This window comes from Centruroides sculpturatus, unplaced genomic scaffold (assembly GCF_000671375.1).
Source record: "Centruroides sculpturatus isolate CEXI.00-Female unplaced genomic scaffold, Cexi_2.0 scaffold62, whole genome shotgun sequence".
Classification (NCBI taxonomy): Eukaryota; Metazoa; Arthropoda; class Arachnida; order Scorpiones; family Buthidae; genus Centruroides; species Centruroides sculpturatus.
This window is the reverse complement of record NW_019384388.1, coordinates 1,138,598-1,165,797: the sequence shown is the minus strand read 5'-3', so window position 1 is coordinate 1,165,797 and position 27,200 is coordinate 1,138,598. Positions and strand designations below refer to the sequence as shown.

The window sequence follows — 27,200 nt, the reverse complement described above, 5'->3', positions numbered from 1 at the left end:
CCACAAGTATATTATATATACTTGTGGCTATTGTGATTAACATGTCTAGATTATAGTAATAAGTATTAAAACTTTATCATGAAAAAGGATATTTTAAAAAATTACTTCTACAGATACTTTCAATTTTTATGTAAAAATATATTCATTTATTATAAAGAAGACAAACAAAAATTTATTTGAACAACACAAATATTTGTTTTATTTGGTTCCCTAATTAATAATAGACGAAACACCATTTTAAAGTGCATTTCTATTCAACTAATATATTTATAAATAATATGTAGCCCAAAAAGCAGCCAAAGCGCCAAATGATATTTTTTACCTCAAACCAAAAAAAGTAGCCACATTTGGCGCAAATGTAGCCAAATCTTGCAACGTTGGAAAAAATATTAAATAAAGCTGGAGTTGTGACTAAAAGGATTATAGAACAAATGCGGGGAAAGGAGTGAAAAGACAAAAGATGAAAAAGTGAGAAAGGTTGGAAAATTAAGGGTTCATATTTGCTTAACAGAAGATCTATTTAACCTTTCTCACTACTACATCTTTTGTCCTTTCTCACCTTTCCCGCCTTTCCCAAATTTGGGTCTATAATGCTTTGAGTCACAACTCCAGCTTTATTTAGTAATCCCTCCTCATTCACACAACTCCAAGTACATGAAAATATTTCATTTCCACTCAAAACTAAAATATGAATAAAGGTTTACGACTTTGTGAAATTTGTTTTTTGAGTTTATACCGTTGAAATAAATAAATAATAAAAAAAATTAAAACATTTGTCGGTTTTGTCTACACGTTTATTGGGCCGCATTGAAACTTGCCTTGGGCCGCATGCGGCCCGCAAGCCGCGGGTTGAACACCCCTGTACTAAACGAAGATTTTATTCATGATTTCCTAAACTATCTTTCTTGTTAGGTCTTAAAATATCAAAAGCTAAATTAGAAATATGTTTCAGATTATTTACATAGTTTATTAGTCAAGATACTTTATGACATTTGTAATACCCCGTTCGCACCTAGCATTTCGATCTAAATTGTGACTAAGGTCGGAGAGAGTTCCTTGGTGCGAACGCTCTCGACTGTTTCAATCTCGACTGAAACGAGGTTCTATCGCGATCAACTGGAGAGAGTTCTTGAAACTAGATCCAGTCATAAGAGAAATCCCACAATCCCACGCGCGCAAGAAAATACAAGATGGCTGCTGAACACGTGTCCGGCTGTAGACAGAAAAATAAAAAAGACATCTGGAGAGACGATGACATCTGTCTATTATTAGATATACGGCAAGAAAAAGTATTTATTTTCAACCAAAACTTCCATTTTGTTTGTTGGTGTTCGTGATTTACCGCATAGTTATGTCAATTTTATCATCGCGTGTTCTTCTCAAGCGAGTTACCTGTGCGAACAGCACGACGTTCCACTGGCGACAGTCACAATCCAGATTGTGGGTAAATCGTGATCGAAGTGGGTCGTAGATTGTGTGCGAACGGGGTATAACACTCTTGATGATATATTGATATGATAGAAAAATTAATAAATTACAGAATAATAATAAATGTGTGCCCTTATATAATGTAAAATTAGTTACGTAAGCTTATAAAATAAACTATACGCACAGTGCATCGAATCACTATAACTAACTTTATCGCAGTTCTGAAAATTTTCTGTTTCTCCTCTTAAACACAACAGATTACAATAAATTATATACCAGTTTTCAATAACACATCGATTGAATATTAGACACACGAAAAGAGATAATACAAATGCAAAAACATTTTGAATCATATAATTTTTTTTAATTATTGCCATAAACCAAATTTTTACAAGCACACATACTTACAATTAAAATTATATTCTTGACTAAGATTGTTCTGATTAAAGTAGTAAACAAAATTTGTTTTAATTATATAAATTAAATCTATATTCTGTTTTTTAATACAGTAAAACTCTGAAGTTAAACCATTGTAAACATTACTCATTATATTATCTCAAAAACTGCTGATTGCATCTCAATAAAAGATCAGCATGTATAAATTGAACTGTGGAATTTGCATATACTAACAAATGTTCAGATTTTTACAATTTAATGTGTTATGTGATGTATGGAAATACCACTCTAAGATCTAAATTAAATAAAAAATTCATAACACCAGATCTACATAGTGTATACATATAATAATATTCATTGTTTTATAGTTTTGTTTGCTCGACCCTCTGTTTAGCGTAATATTTAGTTTTGGCAATTTCGTATAATTCATTCATTGAAGCTACTCCCGTCTTCTTTACCAAATTATGAAATATACCATTTACGTTCTTCAGTAATGCATACGGCGAATCAAAGTCTTGTACTTTACCTGTATCTAATACCTAGAAATTTAAAATGTCTAATTAATAGCTGGTATTTATTTTTATATTATTAAAAAGAAGAATCTTACCAGTACTCTATCCGAATCGATAATTGTATGTAATCTGTGGGCTATCGTCAACACCGTACAAGATTTGAATTTTTTTCGAATTATTTTTTGTAAACAGGAATCGGTTCTTCATATAAAACAAATAAAAATAAATAATAAATAAAACAAATAAAACGGTTTCCCCATATTAAAATGTATCACAAACAATTCTAATTATAATAGCGAAAACCAGCATGGGGTAAATGAAAAAATACATTACTAAACCACATCAGCATGTATGGAAATTCAGGGTAGGAAAATTAAAACCCACTGCCGACATTCTCCAACTATTTTAATCTCATATTTTAATCTCTATTTGGAAACTCCAACAACCTATAACTAGTCAACACAAACAGGACAAAAGAATTTTTTTTAATGCAGCTCACACTAAACCGTAGCGTCTTATAAAATGTTACAGCGAACACTCAGTGAACGGCTTCTATAAAAAAGAGATTTTTATTTTAATTTTGATTATCTATATCTATATATATATAAATGGACATGTATATCCCTATATTTCACTTTTCCGCGAAAACTACACATCGCACGTGAATGGTGTTTGTATGTGGTAGTATCCCCAAGTCTCCATTCGTGCACCAGGGAGGTTTCGTCTCGATAGCTATATGGGTGCGGGAGATATGGGACTGAAAGTGGTTGAAAGTGGCTTTCTATTTCGAATGTTTTGTTTGAATTTTTTCGAACAAATTCAAACAAATCGAACCAATATTCGAATTTATCGAACCAATATTCGAATTAAATTCGAATATTGGTTCGATTATAGAACGATTGTAAACGTTCCAAAAACGTTGAGACATGAGATGTTCAGAAATAGAATCGGGACCAGGTCTCTAATTAGTCTGGAAAAGGGGGACCTAGTTCTTGCATTCTGTGAAAACGGGTAAGATTGGATATAATGTAATTATCTTAATCTTCACTATCATTACTTTTTAAAAACCCAGCGAAGCAGGAACTAGCAGCTAGATTCTAGATTTCTTAGAAAAACAGTCTTTTATATATATAAAAAAAACTATATTACATACAAATAAAAACCCAGCGAAGCGGGTCCTTGCAGCTAGTAATAACAAAAAACGCGATGCCTTAAGAACATTTGTACCAGAATATGTTGATTTTGACAATAAACAGACAATAATTGTATTCTCAAATAAAGAAAAAAGTTCAACCTGGATTGATGTCATTTAGTCTATTATTAGTAGCATTATATCAGATAGGAAAAATACACTGGCAGAAATTGAAAGTGTTACACCCACTCAGTATAGTCGAAGATATGAAATTTGGGCAAAGGAATCTATATCTGAAGTATATTGAAAGATCAAAAATTAAATGAAGTACATGCAGTGGAATGGAAATTATGGAGACATTTGTTATGCAAAACTACTATAGTGTTTAGTTTGTAAGTTGTGAACTGTGGACTTTTTGGTCCACAGGTTAGATCCATGCTGGCCTGACATCTCAGACCCCCAAGCAATGTGTTCCCTTAACCAGATTTGATCGCCAACAACAGCTAACGTGGTGTGCTGCTAGATATAATTGGACACATTAATGGTGTACAATTGTGTTTAGTGATAAATTCAAATCCTCTTTAGGCGAATGTGATAGTCAGCATCATGTCTGCCGGCGTGCTGGAAAAAGAGCCCACCCTGCTGTAATTTCAGAGTGTTACTCAGGTCCAACTCCTGGTGTCATGGTTTGGAAGGCAATCAGTTACGAGAGCAGGGCCGAGATAATGGTTGTTGAAGGCACAATGACCCCCCACCAGTATGTGGACAGGGTGATCCATCCAGTAGTCATACCCTTCATGAACACCATCCAAAATGGTATCTTCCAACAAGTTAATGCCCATCCTCATGCTGCCACCATTACAAGACAAGCCTTGCAAAGTGTCGCAATCATGGACTGGCCCGCTCGATCTCCAGATTTATCTCCTATAGAGCATGTCTGGAATGCCATGGTTAGACAAATTATATCTCATAGCAATCTAGCGCGCATTGTACAACAACTGACCGCACAAGTTGTGCAGGCAAGGAGAGACACCCAACACTTATTGAAGCACTTATTGATTCAATGCCTGCAAGGATCCAAGTCTGTATCCATGCTCAAGGTGGGCATACCACTTACTGAAACATGTACCAAACAGCAATATAACTTTCCTTAATTCATTTTTTCTGGGCATGCCCCTGTACATGTTTACCAAGTTTCGTGAATTTCCACTAATTCCATCTGGGTGTAACACTTTAAATTTCCACCAGTTTAGTTCATGTTTAAAAGGCATCTTAGCAAATTTATTGTTATGCTTCTGTAAGCCTAAAGTCATTGCTACTCTTCACTAAGTGTCAATGTACAATTGGAACTCAGCAGCAAAGTGTTAAGTAATCATACTGCTAAGTGTTGCAATCATTCACAGGAAAAACTAAATTTTTTAGCAACACAATTCTGCCCTCTATTCATAATGAAATAACCGTGAGTGATTTAAAGACAATGCATTCGTTCTTTTGCTTCAGTAAATTATAATACTTTATCTTTATTTTGAAGAAAAATAATTAGATATTTTTGCACATGTTACAAACAAATATGGTCGGCATTATATACGTGAGCCTAATTATTAAGTAGCAGTTCTTCAACAACGGGAAATTATTACAGTGATAACTGTTACAACAATGATTAAATTATCGAAGAAGCATTCCCTTTTCATTGTACAGGTAACCCCCGTATAACACGGCACTTCTATAGCACGGATTCACTCTGACAGGGTTCGAGAAATGGGTAAAACCCTCGTACAACGTGAAATGTAATAAATTTTTACATACTTAAGTACTATTAGTACTTTAGTACTGAACTGTAACTTCAGTGTGTAAATTTTCTTTTCTCGTCTCCATACACATGATCCTTCGCGAAAATTGTTTCAATTTTTCCAGATCTTGACGCTTCTGCTTCTGGTGTTGCCAGATGTTTTTCCCTTATTCCATAAGTGCTTAGCACCATATAGGAAAATTTATAAAGATCTTTTAACTAGAAGCAAGCAATCTAAAATTACATACACTTTTTGCAAAAAGTAAAGCATGAATCTGAAAATAATGCAGAAAAATGCTCAAAGGATAACGATAACTTGTCAAAAATAAAACGCTTTTGGTTAATAGTGCTTTTAGTAATGACAAAGATAACATTGTTTTAATTTATATTAATATGTATCACTTAAATAAAATGTTCTTATCTTAATTATAAAAATATAGTAGCATGCATTTTAATTTTTGGAACCTAACCCTCCTTTTCGTACTAGTTCTTTGTTTCGCCTAACACGGATTCGCATAACACGACAATTTTTTGGAACGTAAATACCGTGTTATACCTGTAATATATAGCGGCTGCCCTATAAAGTATTGAGTCCATTGAACGTCTTTTGCGTTGATGTCTTTATACATACATGTCGATGTAATATACGTATTTAAAAAGACTATTTTTTTCCATTAATTAATGTTTGCATGAAATAACTATTTTAAGTGATGTTTCTGAGAAGATCATTCATATAGTTTTTAAAGTTATACGATATGTAACAGTGTTTTTAACTACTGATTTTAACGCCGTAGTGACCCCAACTTTATATTTTTCAGAAACGTATGGCCATATAATAGACTACAAGGAAATTTACATACAGGTCGACAGTCAGACTAGTTGAAAAATAGAGAGGTGGCAAGCAATGCCGAAATAAAAATCATACTAATTGCAAGTAGATAAACGTATGACTACTTTTTGAGAATATCCGGAAATCGTGAAATTAAACAAGCCTGTTACATATAGCAATTAAAATCTCACTAAATACACTTTTACCAACACGTCATTTGAGTACTGCACTCTTTAACTTTATTGTAATATATAGTAGGTATCTGCTCCCATTTACAAGATTTCTATGATGTGCTGCATGTCAAACCCATATCTACGAAGATCGACCTAATTCACGATTTTCACTATTGAAATGAACACCACAAACATACACGATGACAGTAGTTATTAAACCGTTGATTTTTCTAATTTTCGTTTTTCCAACTTGCACTATCAAAAACAGCTTAACACTTTTCGAACAATCATTAACGAAGTATACAAGGTATACATTGTTTGCTATTGCACAATATATTAATCTTTGGAAACTCTGAAAAGTAACATACAAGCAATAGTAAACACTTTTCAAACACCTGATCGAATAAAGTAGTCGCATAGATCTCTCGAAACGCATACTGACAGCCCAACAGCTACTTTTCATAAGAGATTTGATAAATGAAAAAAAACATTTAATGTTTTTTCTATTATCACAGCTCAGTGGAAACTTTCACGACATTGCCAAAGTGGTTTTGATTATGCAGGTGTTTATGAAAACAAGGCGAATTTACCCATCACTGTAATCTGGAAGTTTTGACACAGAAATTACATAAAAGTTAATTTAATCATATTGAGACATGCTTATTTTTGTTGGTTATGCGAATAATTTTCTTCTTACATCTTTATGATATTTTCCATACTTGACTACTCAACTCACTTTTTGTAGAAAAATTATTTTAAAATATTTGCAATGCATCACATCAAATTTTAAGTATGTGAACCGCCGGGGAGGGTGTAGGTCTCCCGATTTGGCAACAGGTTGATGAACCTTCTCACTGTCAGGATAGATGGAAGGATTCTTTTTCCGCTGTAACGGGCTTTAATTGTTCGGGTCGAGTGGCGGAGGGAGGAGTGCGTCGGTAAGATGACCGGCGATATACGAGCAAACGAGGATACCAATTTAACAGGATAACAACGATTTATTAGCTACATAGATACAATAACTAATTTCAAAGGGAAAATCTGAGTCCCTGAAACGCGAAGGACCGAGAGAGAGTTCAAAAAAATATGTTCCATACCTCTTTGTCTTTAAATATTCTTAAGGAAAAAGGTTTTGATATCCAACGGGTTGGTGGGATAAAGATGATAATTTTTGTTCAGGACACAATATTGATAGGACACAGTCTATTAATAGGACACAATATTCGATGGACACAGTCTTAAAAGTGACGGCGGATGAACGACTCCCCCGAGAAGGGGAAGGGAGGGGTTTTTATAAGTTCGGCGTGGGAGAATGGTCATGTGACCAATTGTTGTGAGGTAAAAGGTACGCGGATGGGTCAAAGTTGTTCCCGGGACCATGCTAACTATCAACTTTGGTGTTGGAATGTGGGATTAGTATCGAAATGAACGGATGTTTACTTTAAACGAAACGGGAGATCGGAAATTTTCCCTTATTTTCGTTAGATTGTCGTTTAGGTTTTAAATGAAAATTAAATTGGGGGTTTAGAAAGATGCTGAATATTAATCGGAAAATTCGGTAAAAATTCCGGATCTCACAAGTAAAATTACATAGCAAATAAATTTATTAAGTAGAGGAAGCGAAAGTGTTTACATTCCCCATATAATTTGCCATGTTGACAATGCATAACTTTTCTATTACTATTTTTTATATATACATAGCACAATATGAATACAGTTTTACAAATATATGTATTCGTATGCATGGTATAACATGTACACATATTTTGAATACGTACAGTTTGACTTGTAGACACGAAAAGCTTTTACTTCTTACCCATCCTCATTACAACAAATACAAAATAAGAAAAAACGAAAGATAAGAAATGAGGTAAAATAAAATTTTAACATATCGCGCTTAATATATTTGAGAAAATTCATTAGAATTTAGTTCCAGATCCCAAAGCAATTGAGTGTAATCATTTTATTAGTGGCTTAATGGCAATGTACTCTAACCATCGTGATTATCACACAATCTTACTTATACCAAACTTATACCGGTAACGATTCTCTATGTAACACAAATTTCAAAATAAAATGATATATATTTGAAATTATGTAATATTTTCAGTATTCTAACCTTTTATCAATATTGGACGTTGCTTCGTCCATGACAAGAATTTTATTCTGGCGAAGAATGGTTCTGGCAAGACAAATTAACTGTCTTTCTCCCACGCTGAAATTTCGCCCTCCTTCTGTTAAATGCGAATCCAATCCTCCAGGTAATTTACTAATAACTTCTTTTAATTGTACCTTTAATTCAAATATTTATAAAAATAAATATGTGTAAATTGAATTTAATAAAAAAAGTTTAAAAAAAAATCTGTGAGTAAATTGAAAAATATTAATTTAATTGTAACCTCCTCTATGGCTTTCCACAGCATTTCTTCAGAATATTCATTAAAAGGATCCATGTTTCTTCGAAGTGGCCCGGTAAATAACATAGGATCCTGAAAAAATATATGCATACTCTGTAATAAATATATTTTACAATTCGTTTCTATATCGGATAATATGAGTTACAATTACGAAAATTTGCCAAGCGGTTTCTGTCCCTAAACACTGGGCTGTCGGTCGTGGGTTCGCGACGCGATCGGACAGGCTGGCCATATAGAGTTATCAGGTTTACTGTATGTCTGTTAGGCCTAAATAGGGACCATTTACTATTAGAACTTAAAGTTTTTCCGTAACGCATTCCCCTAGGCAGATTACTCAAGTGTTGCGTTGCCATAATTTAATAAAACAAACAAACGAAGAAAAATTTTAAAATACGTTACTTCAATGATCATCGTCGAATATACACAAGATGTAATACAGCATATACACATAAACTATGTTGAGATTAACTCATTTCGCGTCTTGTATTAAAACATTTTGGGTAAGTTTGAACTTTCCGAAATTTAATCTAATTGTTAAGAAATTAGATTCATAGATTGGTAGAAATTAGTAGTTTTGTATTAGTAGAAATTAGTAGTGATTTTATATCCTAGTTGATATGTAATTAAGAGACAAGTTAAATGTCGTTATTGGCAATAAGTAAAATCGGTATAAAGCCAAATTATGGAAATGTTTGTATTTTTGCAACATTTAATAAGTTATGTGTGAATCGAATTTTGCCAAAACTTCTGTAGAATTCGAAACAGTACATGGTGCTGCATATTTCGATTTGTTTAGTCAACTGCTCTGTGTTATCAATCAACTGATCATATTTTTTCGATCGAATTGAAAATGAACACATTAACGACTTTCGCGCATGTACTCTGTCGTGGTTTTAGGATTGCATTTATTTCTACCCGTGGTGTTTACCGCATAACATGTCTAAAGTAATTTTTGTTCACTTCATATGAAAACGTCACATTATTCATTGGACAATTATAAATGATTGACTTCTTTTCATGGACACTCTTTAAGACTTCCTTTTTGTTTCACAGATAAATTATTTGATGAAAATTTACTAGTTGATTACATTTCATCAGTGGCGTGCCGTGACATTTGATGATAGGAAAACTGTGTTTCTGTAAGAAGCCGACTTCCAGGGCAATCAGTTAATTATTTAAATGTATTTTTAATAGATGATTTATCTGTCGTACTTAATAAATAAACAATTTTAATATAATTACTCTGTTATTCTGATTCAATAGATTCCGTATGCCCTCTAAATGCCAATTCTTGCTTTGACAGAAACATGTAACATCTATTAATTTAGATATAATACAGTCGACCCCCTATAACGCAGTAGATACGTTTCACTTTATAAGAAGTTTACGTTGTAGGAATCCTTAAATACATGAGCCAATCACAGCCCGGCACGTGTGCCGTTTACGGACTACGGCTGTTTGGAAGGGTTTCTTTCATAAAATTAATCGATTCTAGACTAATTTCACTCAATATTTTCAAAACGCGTATAATTTCTTGGGAATAATCCATATAAACTATGCTATAAACAAAAAATTGTAGGATTACTTGCCGAGTGTGCACCGTTCGACGATGCCATTGCTTAAGCTTGTTTTCTTCGCAAAACTACGCATCGAACGGCAGGCACATGCTTCCTGATAAATTATTTTGTTGCGTAAAATTTGTTGAACTTTCGAGACATTATTGATATAAGTATAATTTTTGTGGCTGTTAAATAATGAACGGTTTTTAGTAGATTCGCTGCTCGTTTAAATTCAACGGTTTTTGCAATATTTGCTATTCGTCCAATATTGTCGCGACACCAGTCAACGATGACGTTTTACCGCTTATACGTGTCTTTTTTAGCGTCTGTATACGAATACGGTCGCAATTTTTTCGCCGCGATATAAGGATCCGCATTATATGAACCCGTGTTATACGGGGTCTACTGTATATCTATTAGCCGTAACTATTTCGTTAATTTACAATATTTATTTTATATTATTTACTAATGTTAAATTTTATTCCGCTTTCATTTCCAAATTGCTTCAAATACGAAAGAATCGACGATTTTTCATGTCTTTTGCCAGCTAAATTGTCAAAGCCATTCTTATTCCTCACAATATCACTTTAAAATAGTAGGCAAATTTAACAAATATTTTTTTTTGGAGTGTTTATATTTAACTTACAAGGAGAGCCTACAGCTTTGGGGTAACGGATTTTGATGATCTTTGGTTTAGAGGTAGTACACCATGTGAGTGTACTCCCTGTAAAATACTAAAGTGCAATACTCAAATATAATCAAGAAAATCGAACTTAAAGTTTTTTAGCACTTTATATATAAATTATACGTACTTTTATTTGAGCGTCCTGTGGCAGAGTGGTAACGAGTCCGATTCATAAGCTTCAGTTCTCGGGTTCGATTCTCTCGTATAATTTTTTTTAATTCATAAATACAGTACTTATAATGTATTTAATTATTTACTCGTTCATTTCTTATTATTTATTTATTTTAATTTAATTTCTACTATTCCAAGTCTAATATTTTTATACTTTTGTTGACAATAACTGCGCATTCTTGACACCTATGTGTCAACTTTCCCAACTAATTGTTATCACTAACGGTGACCGATCTAATTCTCACTAGGAGCGTTTTTTCTATCGGAGTTCTTTTTCACTCACTCTTTTACAGTTCGTTTCTAAATTTCGACACGAATAGACGTATTTGTGTAGTAAAACTTATTTTGAAAAATTATTTTATAATCAAAAAATGTCGTCAAGAGAAGCAAGTTCTTCACGTTGTGACGAAAAAACTGTTGATGATAACTCTTTATACAGTGATGTAAAATACTAACTTGTAAAGTGCAAAACTCAAATATAACCAAGAAAAACGAATATAATTTATTGAAGCAATATTATATAATTACATATCATTGTCAGATGTACATGATCGTGAATGATACTTATGATAAAAACATTCAAAACAAAAATTCTGTCTACACCAAGAACAACAAATAAATGCTGCTTTTTTAAAAGGTATCATCAACAGTTTTTTCGTCACAACGTGAAGAACTTGCTTCTCTTGACGACATTTTTCGATTATAAAATAATTTTTCAAAATAAGTTTTACTACACAAATACGTCTATTCGTGTCGAAATTTAGAAACGAACTGTTAAAGAGTGAGTGAAAAAGAACTCCGATAGAAAAAACGCTCCTAGTGAGAATTAGATCGGTCACCGTTAGTGATAACAATTAGATGGGAAAGTTGACACATAGGTGTCAAGAATGCGCCGTTATTGTCAACAAAAGTATAAAAATATTAGACTTGGAATAGTAGAAATTAAATTAAAATAAATAAATAATAAGAAATAAATGAATGAGTAAATAAATAAATACATTATAAGTATTTATGAATTAAAAAAAATTATACGCGAGAATCGAACCGGAGAACTCAAGCTTATGAATCAGACTCGTTATTACTCTGCCACAGGACACTCAAATAGAAGTACGTATAATTTATATATAAAGTGCTAAAAACTTTAAGTTCGATTTTCTTGATTATATTTGAGTACTGCACTTTAGTATTTTACAGGTAGTACACTCACATGGTGTACTACTTCTACACCAAAGATCATCAAAATCCGTTACCCCAAAGCCGTAGGCTCTCCTTGTTAGACATTCGCCTTTCTCTTTTAATAATATATTTTCTTCTTCATTATATGATTTTGAGCCAAAACTTTTTTTAAAACAAATTTTCAATATCGCAATTACATTCTGAATCGCTAACCACGATATAAGGGTTAAAATTAAAAATAAAATTATAAAAACTTACTTGGTGAAATAAAATGTGTGGTGGATGTACCAGTGCATACCTGGTACAAAATATTCTTCAATTGTATGAATATACAGTACTTTAAAAAAATTATAATTAAATATAGCTTTGTAAAGAGACGTACATAAAAATAACATAAAATATTCTATACTTTTTATATCTTAAACCATCCACTTAGTCAAATAGCTCCCTACCAAATAAATCAAAGACGGTCCTGCTAGATGTGCGGCGCGAGCATGTACGCAGGCTGCCAAAACCCGAGGGTGACATACCGATTAATGTCAAATGACTCTTTTGTGGCATCACTAATATACCTAAAAGGATACGACAGGGTCGTTGTAAATTTTAAACGTTTCTCACTATAGGTGTAAAAATCTAAATTTGTTAAATTCTTAATAGTCATTTGTTTTCTATTTTAAGACCAAGTGTCCACAGAAATTTCCAAAATTTACAACTTTTCGGTCACTCTCATTGAACTAGAAAAATTTGTCTATATTACGTTTAATAATACGAAAAGATCAATCCGCACTGTACTCGGTTAAAAATTGGTTCGGTTAAGCTTTTGTTTAAGTAATATTTCAGCTTTTTCATCAGGGTTTTATTTTGTCCCTAATTCTATAATTTCTTAAATATTTAACTACTTCTTAAGTAAAAATAAGTTAAAAAACCGGTTACTTTGTACGGGAATATTTGTAGTCTCGAGAAAAAAACACAAACACAAATTTTTATGACAAACAAATACGTAAATACTAAATTTAAGGAAAAGAAATTCTAGAGCTTTTTCTGTACCTCGTGCATCTCTCATTCATTAAATTTAGTTGTAAACGATGCTGCCAATGTAACAGTTAATTTTTTAACATTATACAAGAATTGTGCACGTTTTTTTCTACATATCCCTAAACATGGGACATACGAAATCGAAATATCACTGGTTCAATATTGAAATCCGTAAGTAACATAACACGGGAGAGCGGAATAAAATATGACATATTTCAATGGATTTTTTAAACTCCTGTCAACTATACAGAACTATCGTAAAAACATACCAGTAAATTCTTATCAGTTGGGTTAAGTTATAAATCTACTCGCGATTCGCGTAATTGGGCGAAGGCGGCCAAATATCTAGCGGCCGGGCGGCTAACAGCCCAGAATTGGTTCTGGATACAATTGGGAGCGTTATACGTGTGTATCTTCTACCAGCTAACCTGGGCCCTTAGTCTCGAGTTTTTCGTGTTACAAGTCCCAACGTGTTGAAGGTGTCACGTGGTACCATCTCACACACTGACGTCAAATTGGTAGTCTCGAGTTCTAACTCACGTGCTTTCTCATCTCACCATGCGAGTTGCTACTCACGTTGAGTCGAGCATGTGAGATCGCTACACGAAAGTGAAAATGGCTGACGGATACGCAATTCTTATCGCTATCGAAGAGTTAGAAAGAGCCGAAAGACGTTGTTTGAGAAGGCAACGAATTTTTCGACCACAGTAGATGACATTTCTTTTCGCATCAAGTCAATACTAATAAAAAAATTTTAATTCATAATTGATAAAATTATACAGCAAATTTTTCAAAAAAAAAAGTATCTAATTAATCGAAAAAGAGTATTAAAATGATAGTAAATTATATGTATAAATTATTAAAAGCATAGACACTATATTAAGGTTATTTATTAATCAGAAATGTTAAGTTCTGATTAATAAATAATCTTAATAGACAAAACAGTTTAAGAAATAGATCGAGGAAGAAAACTATATGAAAAAAGGATTAAATTGAAATACATTTACATTACATAACGGATTTTTTAGCTCCAACACACGCAATTAATTTTTAAACTAATTCTCTCCACAAAGAGAATTGGCTTTTTCTTGTAAATTTATTGTCGAATTTTCCGCTGTTCATTTTCTTATTATTTTCTACATATGTTACTAATATTTCATTTTGTTCTTCGCTTATTTTTTAAAATAAAACATTCGAGGTTTTCATTTTGTTTCTGCGTACTATATTGCCACAAGACAACTTTTAACTGTAGCACGTGTAAACTAATTCGCATTGATTTGTTTACAACTTGTTACAGTTTTGTTGATTGGTCGAATCATTATAGTCGCAAACCCAGATGCATTGTAAATAATCCCATCATGCTTATCGATTAATGTAAACAAGTGAATATGACCTACTTCCGCTCGCCTTTCGAGTTCGCTCGAAGGGTCTAACTCGAGATTACCGATTATGTGAGTCACAGTAACACGAGTGAGTTCGATGTCGTCAGTTCGAGTACAACACGAAAAACTCGAGACTAAGGGCCCTGGGTGAGGTTGATGCTTTGTAAAGCGCATGCGCGAATGATTATCATTTCGCTGTTTGGAAGCTGACAATACAGCGTTTCCATTCTGCCACTAATATTCGAATATACAATAAAAATATGGTCGTTATTTTACATGTAGTATAAAGATTTGTAATAAGATACAGTTATAATAAATGAATAAATTTAATTATATGAAAATAATCGCACGATATGTATTTATTTTTTAAAAAAATACAAGGGAAGCGGCGCCTCCAATGACGGCACGCCACTGCATTTTGTATATTATTTTATTATTGTTATTTCTGCAAATAAATAATATTTAATGTTTTGAATTGAAGACTAATAGAATTTCTACACTTATATCAAGTCAGTGTATATGCGCTATTAATAAACTAACATTAAATTTTAAAAAAAATTAATATTAGTGTATATGTTACCGCTAAAGCTCGAAAGTCGTTAATGTGTACATTACCTAGCTAATCTGCAGATTAACTAGGGTGATCCGTTAAAGCTGCAAAAATTGTTCTATTTCTCAAATTACCTAGGTTATGTGCAGATTATCTAGGTAATCTGCAAATTACCGACTAGGAACTCGGTAAAATGAAAATAAAATCTTTCCTGGAACAACAGCAAAGTTTTTGTACGCTTAAATTAACATATTGTACTTTATTTAATTTTCGATATCTAAAGATTCATGTTGACGAGATAACTCGTAAAAGTTACATAGCGTTACGTAAGATTCAGTAGTTAAGGCCACTTATAACAAAAAATTTTTTTCAATTTTTGGAATGTTTTTAGGTCCCTAAATTTTTTCTAAATTTTTTTCCCGCGCAAGAAAATGTTATCGCGATTTTAATGAGCCTTTGATAAGACTCGATTAAAGCTTAATTGTTTTTCAATGGAGTTTTTTATCAAATTTAATTCATGGTTCCTAAGTTGTAGCGCACGGATTTTCCTTCGGTAAAGTTATTTAAAGCTGCTTTCTGATGTCAAAAACGACCTTCAAAAGTTTTTAAATTTTTTAAATTGATATATTTTATTTTATATTAATTTAATTAATTAGGGGGGTCGGAAATCGCAATAAAAATTTTAATTTTTTAAAAATATTTAAAAATATATGTGTCAGTCATAGTCACCCTACTTTAAATTCTTGTCCTCCCGAGAGGTATATGAGAATGTTCCGGGAAATCGAACTCCAGCTGTGTTCTAGGTCATCCAGCTGTGTAAACAATGACTCATCAGTGTTAAATTTCACAGAAAGGCAAGACAAAGGAAAATAAAATTTGAAGCTTTTTCTTCAAAATTAACTCATTTCTTTCGTTTATTTCAGTTTTAAGTATTTTTTATGTATTTTTTATGCTTGATTACATCATAATTAAAAACAGTCGGGCGTTAAGGGGTTAAATTAATACTCAAACAATTAACAAATTAGTTGATAGAATCAATCATCAACCAATTAAAAAACATACAAAAAATCAAACTGTTTAAAATATTAATAAAATTAAGGAAACTATTATATAGATAACCACCTATGGAATTTCGGGACTTTGAGTATCTATCTGAACTGAGGAGACCGAGACAATTTCAACGATACCCTACTTTTGGACCAGAGCGAAAAATAATAGGTTATCATACTTTTTATGGTGATCGCGTGATATAATTGTGCAGTTAATGTTACCAAAAGTGAGTAAATTGGTGGTTCGTCTCTGATTCCAGCAAACGGAAGAATGGAAACAGTGGCGATACACGTTCTAACCTAACCTAACATATTCTAATAAATTACCATAATTATTACCAATCAAATTATTAGAATAGGTTAGGTTAGGTTAGGTTTGAACGTGCGTCCCCACTGTTTCCTTTCTTCTCTTTGCCGGAATCAGAAACAAGCCACCATTTTACTCACCATAGGTAACATTATCCAATTCTGCTTACTTATTAGTGCAGTCTAAAGATTGGTGACACTTTGAATTTCATAGCAATTGTTTTCTGCGACAAGCACACCTATTTGTGGTACATTTATTTGTGGCAAAGATCTTATTTTCACTTTACCGAGTGCCTAGTAAGTAATGTGCAGATTACCTAGATACTCTGCACATTATCTAGGTACTTTGAGAAATGGAACAATTTTCACAACTAACGGATCACCCTAGTTAATCTGCAAATTAGCTAGGTAATCTGCAGAGTAAAGACTTTTGAGCTTTAGCGGTAACATATACAGTAAAACATCGGTTTACGATGCTCCTGTTTTTGAACAATATTCTGAACGCGTAATTTGCTCCGGTTGACATAAAATAACTCGTTTTCCGAACAAACTACTCAGAGATGCAGGCCACAAATTGTCAACTTCCTATACTTCCTGTGTTAAAGGAAGTCGAGTCTACGACAAGACTACTAATTCGGCAGTGACGCCGAGATTCGTCTTCTGTCTTTAGACGTCACGACACGCACCATCGATGACGTTTTTAGTCAAAGAAAATTTCAATATGCGAGTAAGATACTTCTTCTAATTTCTTTTCAATTTAAATTACATAGTTAGACAATGTTCGCGTCACAATTTAATTTAAATAAAATTAATTCATAAGAACCACGTTAATCGACATTGATGGAATGTAAATAACATACAGTAATTAGTAATTAAGATACTTAACTCAAATTAAGAAACAAAGTTACTTACCACATATTGTAGTGTTTATATTCAATTTAATATTTATTAATAATCGGTAGTCAATTAATTAAAACTAAAAATAATAAAATAATTATTAATTTAAAACTCTTGTTTTCACACCAAAAGTGAAACTAAAATTAAAATTATAATCAAATATATTGAAACAAGTGTCGATAAAAAACTTGTCTTCCATCTTTACTGAATCGCTTATATTTCATGTAAGCAGAGTCCAGTGTCTAATTATAGCACTTTTTGTAAAATGATAATTTCTGTTTGCTGTAATAAAACATTTTGCATTCAATATATATAACAGGTGTAGATATAGATATAATCTTGTTTTGTATCAAGTATTTGAGTATGAGCTTCTAGGCTCTATCGCCCGTGATAGATTGCGATGTAATTGTTAAGTATTAGTAGTTGTATGCGTTTATGATATTCGTTACGCGAGAAATAATGTCTTCGAAGAAGCCTTTGGCCCCTATTCAGGAGCTACAGACATGGATAAAATCTGTCGTTTATAGGGGTTTTTTCACCATCACGTCTGGGCGAGACACAAACCAACTACCGAACTTCTAGTATTAGGAAACGGAACCGCTTATCTCACTGGTGTGTCTATAAATAATATTATATTATACACAATATTATATTGTATTTGTAAGAATTTTTATAGATAAAATACAGATAAAAATGTAAAATAAAGGGTTTGTTTTAAGGTTCTGGTACGGACTAATACATTTTAAATTGTTCTTGTGGAAAAACTTGTTTACGTTTAAAAAAAATCGGTTTTCGAATTAATTCCTGTAATGAATGAAGTTCGTAAATCCAAGATTAATTGTAGTTGATTTTCTTCTAAATTAAATGACTCTTTTATATACAGTGAATATATTTATTAACACATCTTTCATTCAAAATCAAAATATAATTTAATGGAGATTCGTATAAAGATATTAAATAAGTACGTAAAACTATTAGTCTGACAATCAAAATTGGTATTAAAGTTAAAATGCAATTCATTAAATCATACCTATATTTTTGAAACTTTCTATGAAGCTTGAAAAGTAGTCGTTTCTTGCCTCTAATATATTTTATAAAGTATATGTTCGTTTAACTTAGGCTATCAGAAATTTTCATATTTCGAATTGCTGGTTGAAAAAATAATCGTGCTTCAATGTTCATAAATGTGACTTTTTCGAAAAATGATCACATTACATTTCACAAGTTATTTCACATTACTTAATAATAAGTTTTTTTAAATTATATTATACTTTTTTGGCTTAGCAATTTGAATCGATATGGACATGTTTTATCATAATTAACGAATTAAATTTTCGTACGAAAAGGAAATAATAACATTTTTAACGTGAAAAAGCATAAAGGTAATTAAATACGAATTATACATATCGAATTAATTATTACTTACTTGAGGAATGATGGATATTTTACTACGAAGATCCCGAAGTCCAATATCTTTAATGTCAACACCATCGATGATTATCGTTCCTGTTGGCTCTGTCATGCGAAATAATGCAGCAATTATAGAACTCTTTCCTGCTCCTGTTCTCCCAACAATTCCTATCTGCAATTAATTTATAATAAACACCAATTCAGGCAATAATTACGAACAATACTCTTCCAATTTGCAGATGTTTTACCTTTTCTCCGGAGCGAATATGAAATGTTAAGTTCTTTAACACAATATTTTTATCTTTGGAGTATTGCAAAGAAACATTATCGAAATGAATTTCTCCTCTTTCTGGCCAATCAGATGGTGGCCGTTTATTAGGCAAACTATCGTAGGATGCTTCCGATTTCAAATTGCTGTATTTCAGAATGCGTTTTACAGAGTTCATCTGGAAAATTCACTTTTTATGAAATAACAATTACGTTATCAGGAAAATAAATTATGCGTAGCATTTAATTAAAATTATTAATACAGATATTTTGTGTAAAGGGCCGGTTAACAACGGTATTACTTAGTTTTCCTTCATTATTAATTAATTTCCATTCTTATTATACCATTATATTTTTCTACGTACTGTTATACACTAAAATTTACTTTTTTTTTATAAAATATGAGTTTGTACAGTGTGTAACTTTCAAATACAGACGACCTGTAACACGGTAGACACGTTTCGTTTTTTATAAATTGATGTTTTAAGAGATCTTGCCAATCACAGCCCGACACGTGTGAAGTCTTCGGACTACGGCTGTTTGAAAGGTTTTCTTGCATAAAACTAATCGATTCCTAGACTAATTCGACTCAACATTTCCAAAACACCTATAATTTTTTGGGACTAATCTGTATAAACTATGCTATAAACAAATAATTGTAGGATTACTTACCGAGTGTGCACCGTTTGAGGTCGGCATTGCTTAAGCTTGTTTTCGTCGCGGAGCAGCGCACTAAACGGCGGCCGCGATTTCTGATAACGAATTTTTCGCAGAAAAATAACTTGATCTTTGGAGACATCATTAATATAAATAATTTTTATAGACGTTGAATAAGAAATGTTTCTTTCACAAGAAATGTATAAAATTAGTGCTGTATTAGACTTACGGTACCTAATTTACATACTGTACAGACGATAGTAAACTGAACTTACTCGCCTAAACTCTCCGTAGCGTGGTGCTGGACGGCGGAATGTAGTTCGGCTGCCCAATGAAGTTTTACCGAATTATAGGATTTTTTTTTATAAGGTTTGTACGGATTACTTCGCAATTTTTTTGCCGTTATGTAAGAATCCGAACTATAGGAACCCGTGTTATAGGGAGTCGACTGTAATATAAAATCTGCGGAACAATGAAAAGTTGATTTTTCAACAAGTACTTGTACAAAAAATGCACGTTACTCGAAGATCAAAAACTCTTATCGTTTGTTGAAGCGCTTCAAAACAATCCACAAGAGGTAAAACAATTCATAATAAAGAATTAGGTTGTAAGAGAAATTATATACTTAGATTTTAATTAAAATATTTAAAAGAAATAAGAGAAAGTATGTATCTTCGGTTGAAATCGTTGTATAAGGTACAATTATTTAAATAAAACCAGTAATAATTAAAGTTTTTGAGAAAAGTAAAAAATAATTTTTTATTTAAAATTTAATAATAGTATACTGAACAAAAATGCAAAAGAAAAAGAAATCGAACGCAACAAATTTTCAAAATCTATTCGGACTCAATGATGAAATTACTCGAAATAGTAAAAAAGATATGCATAAATATTCAACAAACGATAATAATTATAAGATTATGGAGAAAAATATACCTTAGCCAGAACAGTGTCAAAATGTTTTGAAAATTTGATTTAAAAAGCGATGCATATTGTAAAAGAAAAAGGGATATCTAAATATATAAAATTACTTGTCCTGACTGACTGAATTGTCACTGATTTATCATCGCCCAGAGCAAACCGCTCAACCTAAAGGGTGAAATTTGGTACACAGTTAGGGAACGTCGTGGAAAGGCACACTAAGAAGGGTTATTCCTAAATTCCCCAGCGGGGGGAGAGAGTGAGCATTAAAGCTTAACCTGAAGAACGTCTTTTACTGTACTATTTTAGATGCGTTGTTTTGTTTTCAACAACGTTTCTTCTTCATTAAGTATTTAGGTGTATTAATTTGATAACATTTTAGACATTGTTATAAATATTTTTATATATTTTGATTTTTTAACCAAATGTTCGAACCGTTTTAAAGTCGGATTTGTTATTGCTTATTGGTTCGATTATAGAACGATTATAAACGTTCCAGAAAATTCACCAAATTAAAAATAGTTCGTTTGTTTCTCGGCAATTCTCATCATTCCAGCGGTAAGTCTTATATAACAATTACTATGGTTGTTGAAATACTGAATATAAATGGGGTTTGCTTCCAAAACCCCTGCGGGCAAAGTCGAGGGTGACATCTAGTAAAATATAAAGTTCTTGATTGCTTCTTGTTCTCTCGTTTGTTCTTTGTAATTAAGAAAAAGTTCGTTTTTTGAGAAGCTTGAAAAAGTGTTTCAAATTCTTCATATTCAAACCTTTTTAAAGCAGCTGTAGTAATAGAGGATCATCTACATTGGCGCAACTGACAGGATATTTGGGACATGTACAAAGGTTTATAGAAAAGTTTTCACGTTTTACGTTGAAAAAGGGGTAAAAAATTTTTTTCACTTTGTCGAGAACAAAATTTCACAGCGGAATGCTAAACGTAAAAAGTGTTAAAAATATCGATTTGTTGATCGTGGCAGAAGAGGTTTCTGGCACAATAGACGATAGTCTGAAGGTATTAGAGTTAAAGAAACTTATTATAAAAAGTAAGATTTTTATTAAACTTTTCAGCATTTAAATCACTTACGTACCTGTCACAGTGTTTAAAATTTTTTCTTAACATTTTTTTAAATTTTAAACCTTTTTTANTTCACGTTTTACGTTGAAAAAGGGGTAAAAAATTTTTTTCACTTTGTCGAGAACAAAATTTCACAGCGGAATGCTAAACGTAAAAAGTGTTAAAAATATCGATTTGTTGATCGTGGCAGAAGAGGTTTCTGGCACAATAGACGATAGTCTGAAGGTATTAGAGTTAAAGAAACTTATTATAAAAAGTAAGATTTTTATTAAACTTTTCAGCATTTAAATCACTTACGTACCTGTCACAGTGTTTAAAATTTTTTCTTAACATTTTTTTAAATTTTAAACTTTTTTTAACATTCTGTTTGAATTTTAACTTTAGCATTCTTCGAAGTCAAACACGTACAATTAATTGTAAACCATATAAATATAAATCTAGCAACACATATATATATATATAAGACAGATCACATTGTACACAACTTCCTGTATAGTCCTTTGGCAAGGCCAACTCAGCGAAAAGGCGATTAGGTCACTACAACAGATTTCCACAGTATAGGCATTCTTTGATAAATGCGTTTGATAATTTTTTCGATGTTACTGTGTATATTAAAACGCATTAATCAAATATTTGCGGTGTTTTTCAATATTTTTGACTATTGACTATTGAGTAACAGAATAAAAACATTTATAATTTTAATAATATCGCTATTATCAAACCTACATAAGGATTTCTTTATTAGGCATTATTCTCTTAATATATGCAAGATAAAATAATAAGCAAAATTTGTGCTGTGTGGATATAAGTAAATATTCTCTTACAAAAAGTTTATCTTTCTCGAAAATTTAATATTGCCGAATAAAGACATATGACCGTTCATTTGAAATTATGATTTTTAATCTAATTGAGTAAATATGTAATACCTGAAATTTTACTTCAGATGTAAATCCAATAAAATTTTGAACACCTATCATTATTAGTATTCCATAATTCAATACAAGTCCAATTTGGCTTCCTGCGCTATCTAAAGCCACAAGTACACATTAAAAATTATTTATTTTATAAACTGTAAACATATAAATATATTCACTCACCTGTATTATTTGAAACACCTAAAACAATAACAGTGATAATTAGATTTATGAAACAAATTATGTAACCGTATACGGAAAGCCATCGATTTAATGCCAAGTAAAGAAACCACGTTGAAGTGTGCTTATCCTGATACTTATTAAACATAGATTTAAACTTGCTTTCAGCATTAAATGCTCTAATTGTTGTTAGTCCGTAAAGAGATACACTCAGATGAGAAAATACTGGACTTCTCACTGTGAAAAAAAAATCAATTATTTAAGCAAAGCTTTATTTAATATAATAATTAATAACTTATTATTTTAAAAAAATCAACAAAAACATTTCTACCTGTATCTAGGAAAGTACTGATCGCATTTGCGTGTAACTTATAACGCAAGCAGAAATTCTCTCTGTTTATGCAAAGAGTAATTGAGAAAGATTTTATCTAAAAAATGTGAAACCAAAAACCACAAAATGTTTTTAAATATTGTAATAATTTTTTTGCAGAAAAGAATAGCAACATCTCCTGTAGTTGATTTCAGTACTAACTCTATTTACGACTACACATGATGGTCAAAATGTTGACAAATTGCTGTTGGGAGCTCTATTGGGATAAAAAAGCTATTTACAATCGAAAGTACATTAAAACTGCTGAACTTTTTTGGTTTGAAGCTAACAAGATGCAACCTGTCAAACACAGCATGATATTACTGTATTAATTTCAATTTTTTAGATCATTATATGCGTCAAATATCTTTATTACAAAAATAGAGCAAGGAGTTGCATATTTTTCTTGCTGAAAAATATTTAGGTCCAAGAAACACTAAAGTATTTCAGGAATGATTTAGAATTGTTTGTGACATAATGTGATAAGAGATAATTAATTCCTACTTTTTTGATATACAAAATTATTTAATTTATTATAGAAATTTACAGTTTTATTTGGAAAAGAATTAATATTAACTAAAATTCATTGAGTAAAAATGCTTCAAATATTTATTTGGAATATTTTTAAATGATAATCTCACAATTTTTAAATGAAAAAACGAAATTATGTTTAGATAAACTGTTTTATATCAGATTTTTTGTATTGGAATTGACTAATTTACATATATATATATATGAAACATTTTATAAAATATTGTAAAATATATATGATTAAAATGTGAATTTATTATACACAGATACTGATTCGCTAATGCTTCAAATTTATACAAATAATGTTTATAATGACTTTAAGCCATTTCAAGTTATTTTAGCAACTATCCAAAAACTCATAAAGTTTATAACATAAACAAAAATAAATTAGGATATTTTAAAGAAGAAACGTTAATAAAACCGAAAATGTATTCTTATATATTTTACAATCAAAATAAAAATACAGCTAAGAAATTAAAAGATCAGTTGTAAAAATTTTCAATCACAAAAAATATAAAGAAGTTTTATTCAATACAGAACTGCTAAAATATCAACAATATAGAATTAAAAATCATGTTGTGACAACATATCTTCAGAACAAGATAACTCTCCTCGTTTTACGATAAAAAAAATGTATTTCTGATAATGGAATAGATGTGAAATCGATATCGTTTGGTCATTACAGCTTCTATTATCAATTTTTACTGATTCTCATCACCTTCTTAATATTGTTACATATCATTGTACAAGAGAGACAAAACTAAAAAACTTGTTTAACACATGCTGTATTAAATAACACATATCTTTGTTTAAAGTACACTGTGGATAAAGCCAAATTATTTAAATTACTACAAAATAGGAAGTAATATTGTAAATTTTTTACACTAACTAACCAGATAACAATACCGTTGTGTAAAAAATTTTATAAAATATAAATNACTACGCTTGTTGGAGAACAATAAAAACACTACACTCAACAAGCCACCAATAAAACTCAACTGCCTAACCTATAACCAAAGTCTCCTTTTAATTTGTTTTTTAAAAAAAGTGCTTGACAAACTTGCCCCGCATGCCAAAGTTGCCCCGATTTCCCCTATATATTTATTTACTAGTACATTCATCAGAAAACATATTAGACACGCAAAATGGGATTTAATTTCGAAACATTAACTATTAGATTTGATATTAGATTTCATATTTCATATTAGACAATGAATTCATGGATGATTTTTCAAAAATTTCTTAATTAGAATAAAGTAGCGAAATTTGAAATTCCTTCTGATAATTTTGTTAAAAAGTATAGACTATATGCAAATTAAATATGAGTATAGTTTTAAAATATCAATTACAATAGAGTCCCGAAAACTCGGCACTCGATAACCCGGCAGTCCGGATAACTCGGCCAGACCCTGGCAGGGCAAAAAAACCCTTAGTTAATTAATTTTCACTACAAACAACTTTATGCCTTATAAAGTATTTTTCTGAAATCTGTCTCATCAGGTAAATTACTGTACAGTGTATTCATTATTTTTCATTTTCATGTAGTAAAGGCTCTATGCTTTAATAAAGTATGTACTTTTTCTTTGTTTAAGGGTATTTGGGCAGTTTATTCTAAGTTGTATTCTCAAGCAAACAATACATACAAGTACAGTACAGTATTTTCTGAGGAAACACTCGTACTTATTTTTTTAACCCCATTCCCGATAACCCGGCATTTTCACAAACTCAGCCATACTTTGGTCCACATTAGGCTGAGTTTTCGGGACTCTACTGTATTAAGAATACTCTACAAAAGTTAAGAGATTGACATTTAGTTTTCCGTTATCAAATACTGAACAAAGATTTTATTCATGATTTCAAAAATCATGAATAAAATCTGAATTTTCTGATGTTATATTTTAAAATATCAAAAATTATATCAGTAATATATTGCCGATAATTCACATAGTTTATTAGTGTATATGTTACCGCTAAAGCTCGGAAACTCGTTAATCTGCAGATTACCTAGCTAGTCTGCAGATTAAATAGCGTGATCCGTTAAAGTTGCTAAAATTGTTCTATTTCTCAAATTACCTAGGTAATGTGCAGAATGAGTAAAATGGTGGCTCATCTCTGATTCCAGCAAACAGAAGAAAAGAAACAGTGGGGACGCACGTTCTGTCTTAACCTAACCTATTTTAATAAATTACTATAATTATTACAGACCAAATTATTAGAATAGGTTAGGATAGGTTTCAACGTGAGTCTCCACTGTTTCCTTTCTTCTCTTTGCTAGAATCAAAAACGACCCGCCATTTTACTCACCATAGGTAACGTTATCCAATTGTGCTACTTATTAGTGCAGTCTAAAGATTGGTGACACTTTGAATTTCATAGCAATTGGTTTCTGCGACAAGCACACCTATTTGTGGTACATTTATTTGTGGCAAAGATCTTATTTTCATTTTACCAAGTGCCCAGTAGGTAATGCGCGGATTACCTAGATACTCTGCACATTATCTAGGTAATTTGAGAAATGGAACAATTTTCACAACTTTAACGGATCACCCTACTTAATATGCAGATTAGCTAGGTAATCTGCAGATTAACGACTTTCGAGCTTTAGCGATAACATGTATACTTCATGATATTTCAAATGTTGTCAATGATATGATGAAAAGTTAAATAAATTTGTAAAATAATAAAAAGGAAAAGATTAATATATAATCCAAACTTTATCACTTCTTTATATTTCTATAATTCAAAATGTATCAGAACTTTACATTAAATTCCTAGTGTTGTAACGAATAGTATATTCGGTCTCAGGCCGAATAACGAATATTCGGCCAGGAGCGTGGCCGAATAGCCGAATATTCGGCCAAACTATTTGGCTTGATTAACGTACGAACGAAAATTGGCGCGCAAACCGCATTATGGCAAGGATCCTGCTCTCTATTGGCCCGCTGTCACTACGCTTCGCCAATCGCGTTAATTTTTGGCACTTGTAGCGCACAGACAAGAGCGTCATGGAAGTATGTGATAAATGATGATATCAAATGCGAATAACAATGAAATGACCTACACGTGTAAATAACGGAAAAAGAACAGAGAAAGACCGCGAAGGGAAAATGTGAAAATAAATAAGAAATTGAGTTGATAACATAATCGAACAAGTCGAGGCAGCATATTGGCATGGAATTCTCGGTCGTCAATGCCAAACAATTGTTGTCATAGACTTCGGAAAGCTAAATGCTTGTAATGAAAGTGATTTAGCGTGCACGGGCGAAAGCCTGGGGCCGTTGGGGCTATCAAGCTGTCTCGAATCAGTGAAATCATAACTGTGACTTATATCGATGTCCTATCTGTCTCTTTTCTCTGTTATCACCAGGCTGTCACGTAATTGTAAA

General features: G+C 31.7%; 1 protein-coding gene across 1 annotated transcript in view; it reads right to left on the bottom strand.

Annotated features, from left to right (window-relative positions):
- Positions 1–1,347: 1,347 nt before the first annotated feature.
- Positions 1,348–27,200, bottom strand: part of LOC111618166 (multidrug resistance-associated protein 4-like) — a 45,274-nt gene continuing 19,421 nt past the window's right edge. Inside the window, exons 8-15 of the mRNA XM_023359628.1 lie at positions 22,917–23,150; positions 22,746–22,846; positions 19,145–19,342; positions 18,913–19,068; positions 8,659–8,748; positions 8,379–8,551; positions 2,432–2,537; positions 1,348–2,363 (exon numbers count right to left, since the gene is read on the bottom strand). Coding sequence (XP_023215396.1) covers positions 2,187–2,363; positions 2,432–2,537; positions 8,379–8,551; positions 8,659–8,748; positions 18,913–19,068; positions 19,145–19,342; positions 22,746–22,846; positions 22,917–23,150 — 1,235 coding nt within the window. The 3' untranslated portion in view covers positions 1,348–2,186. The remainder of the gene's footprint in view (positions 2,364–2,431; positions 2,538–8,378; positions 8,552–8,658; positions 8,749–18,912; positions 19,069–19,144; positions 19,343–22,745; positions 22,847–22,916; positions 23,151–27,200) is intronic.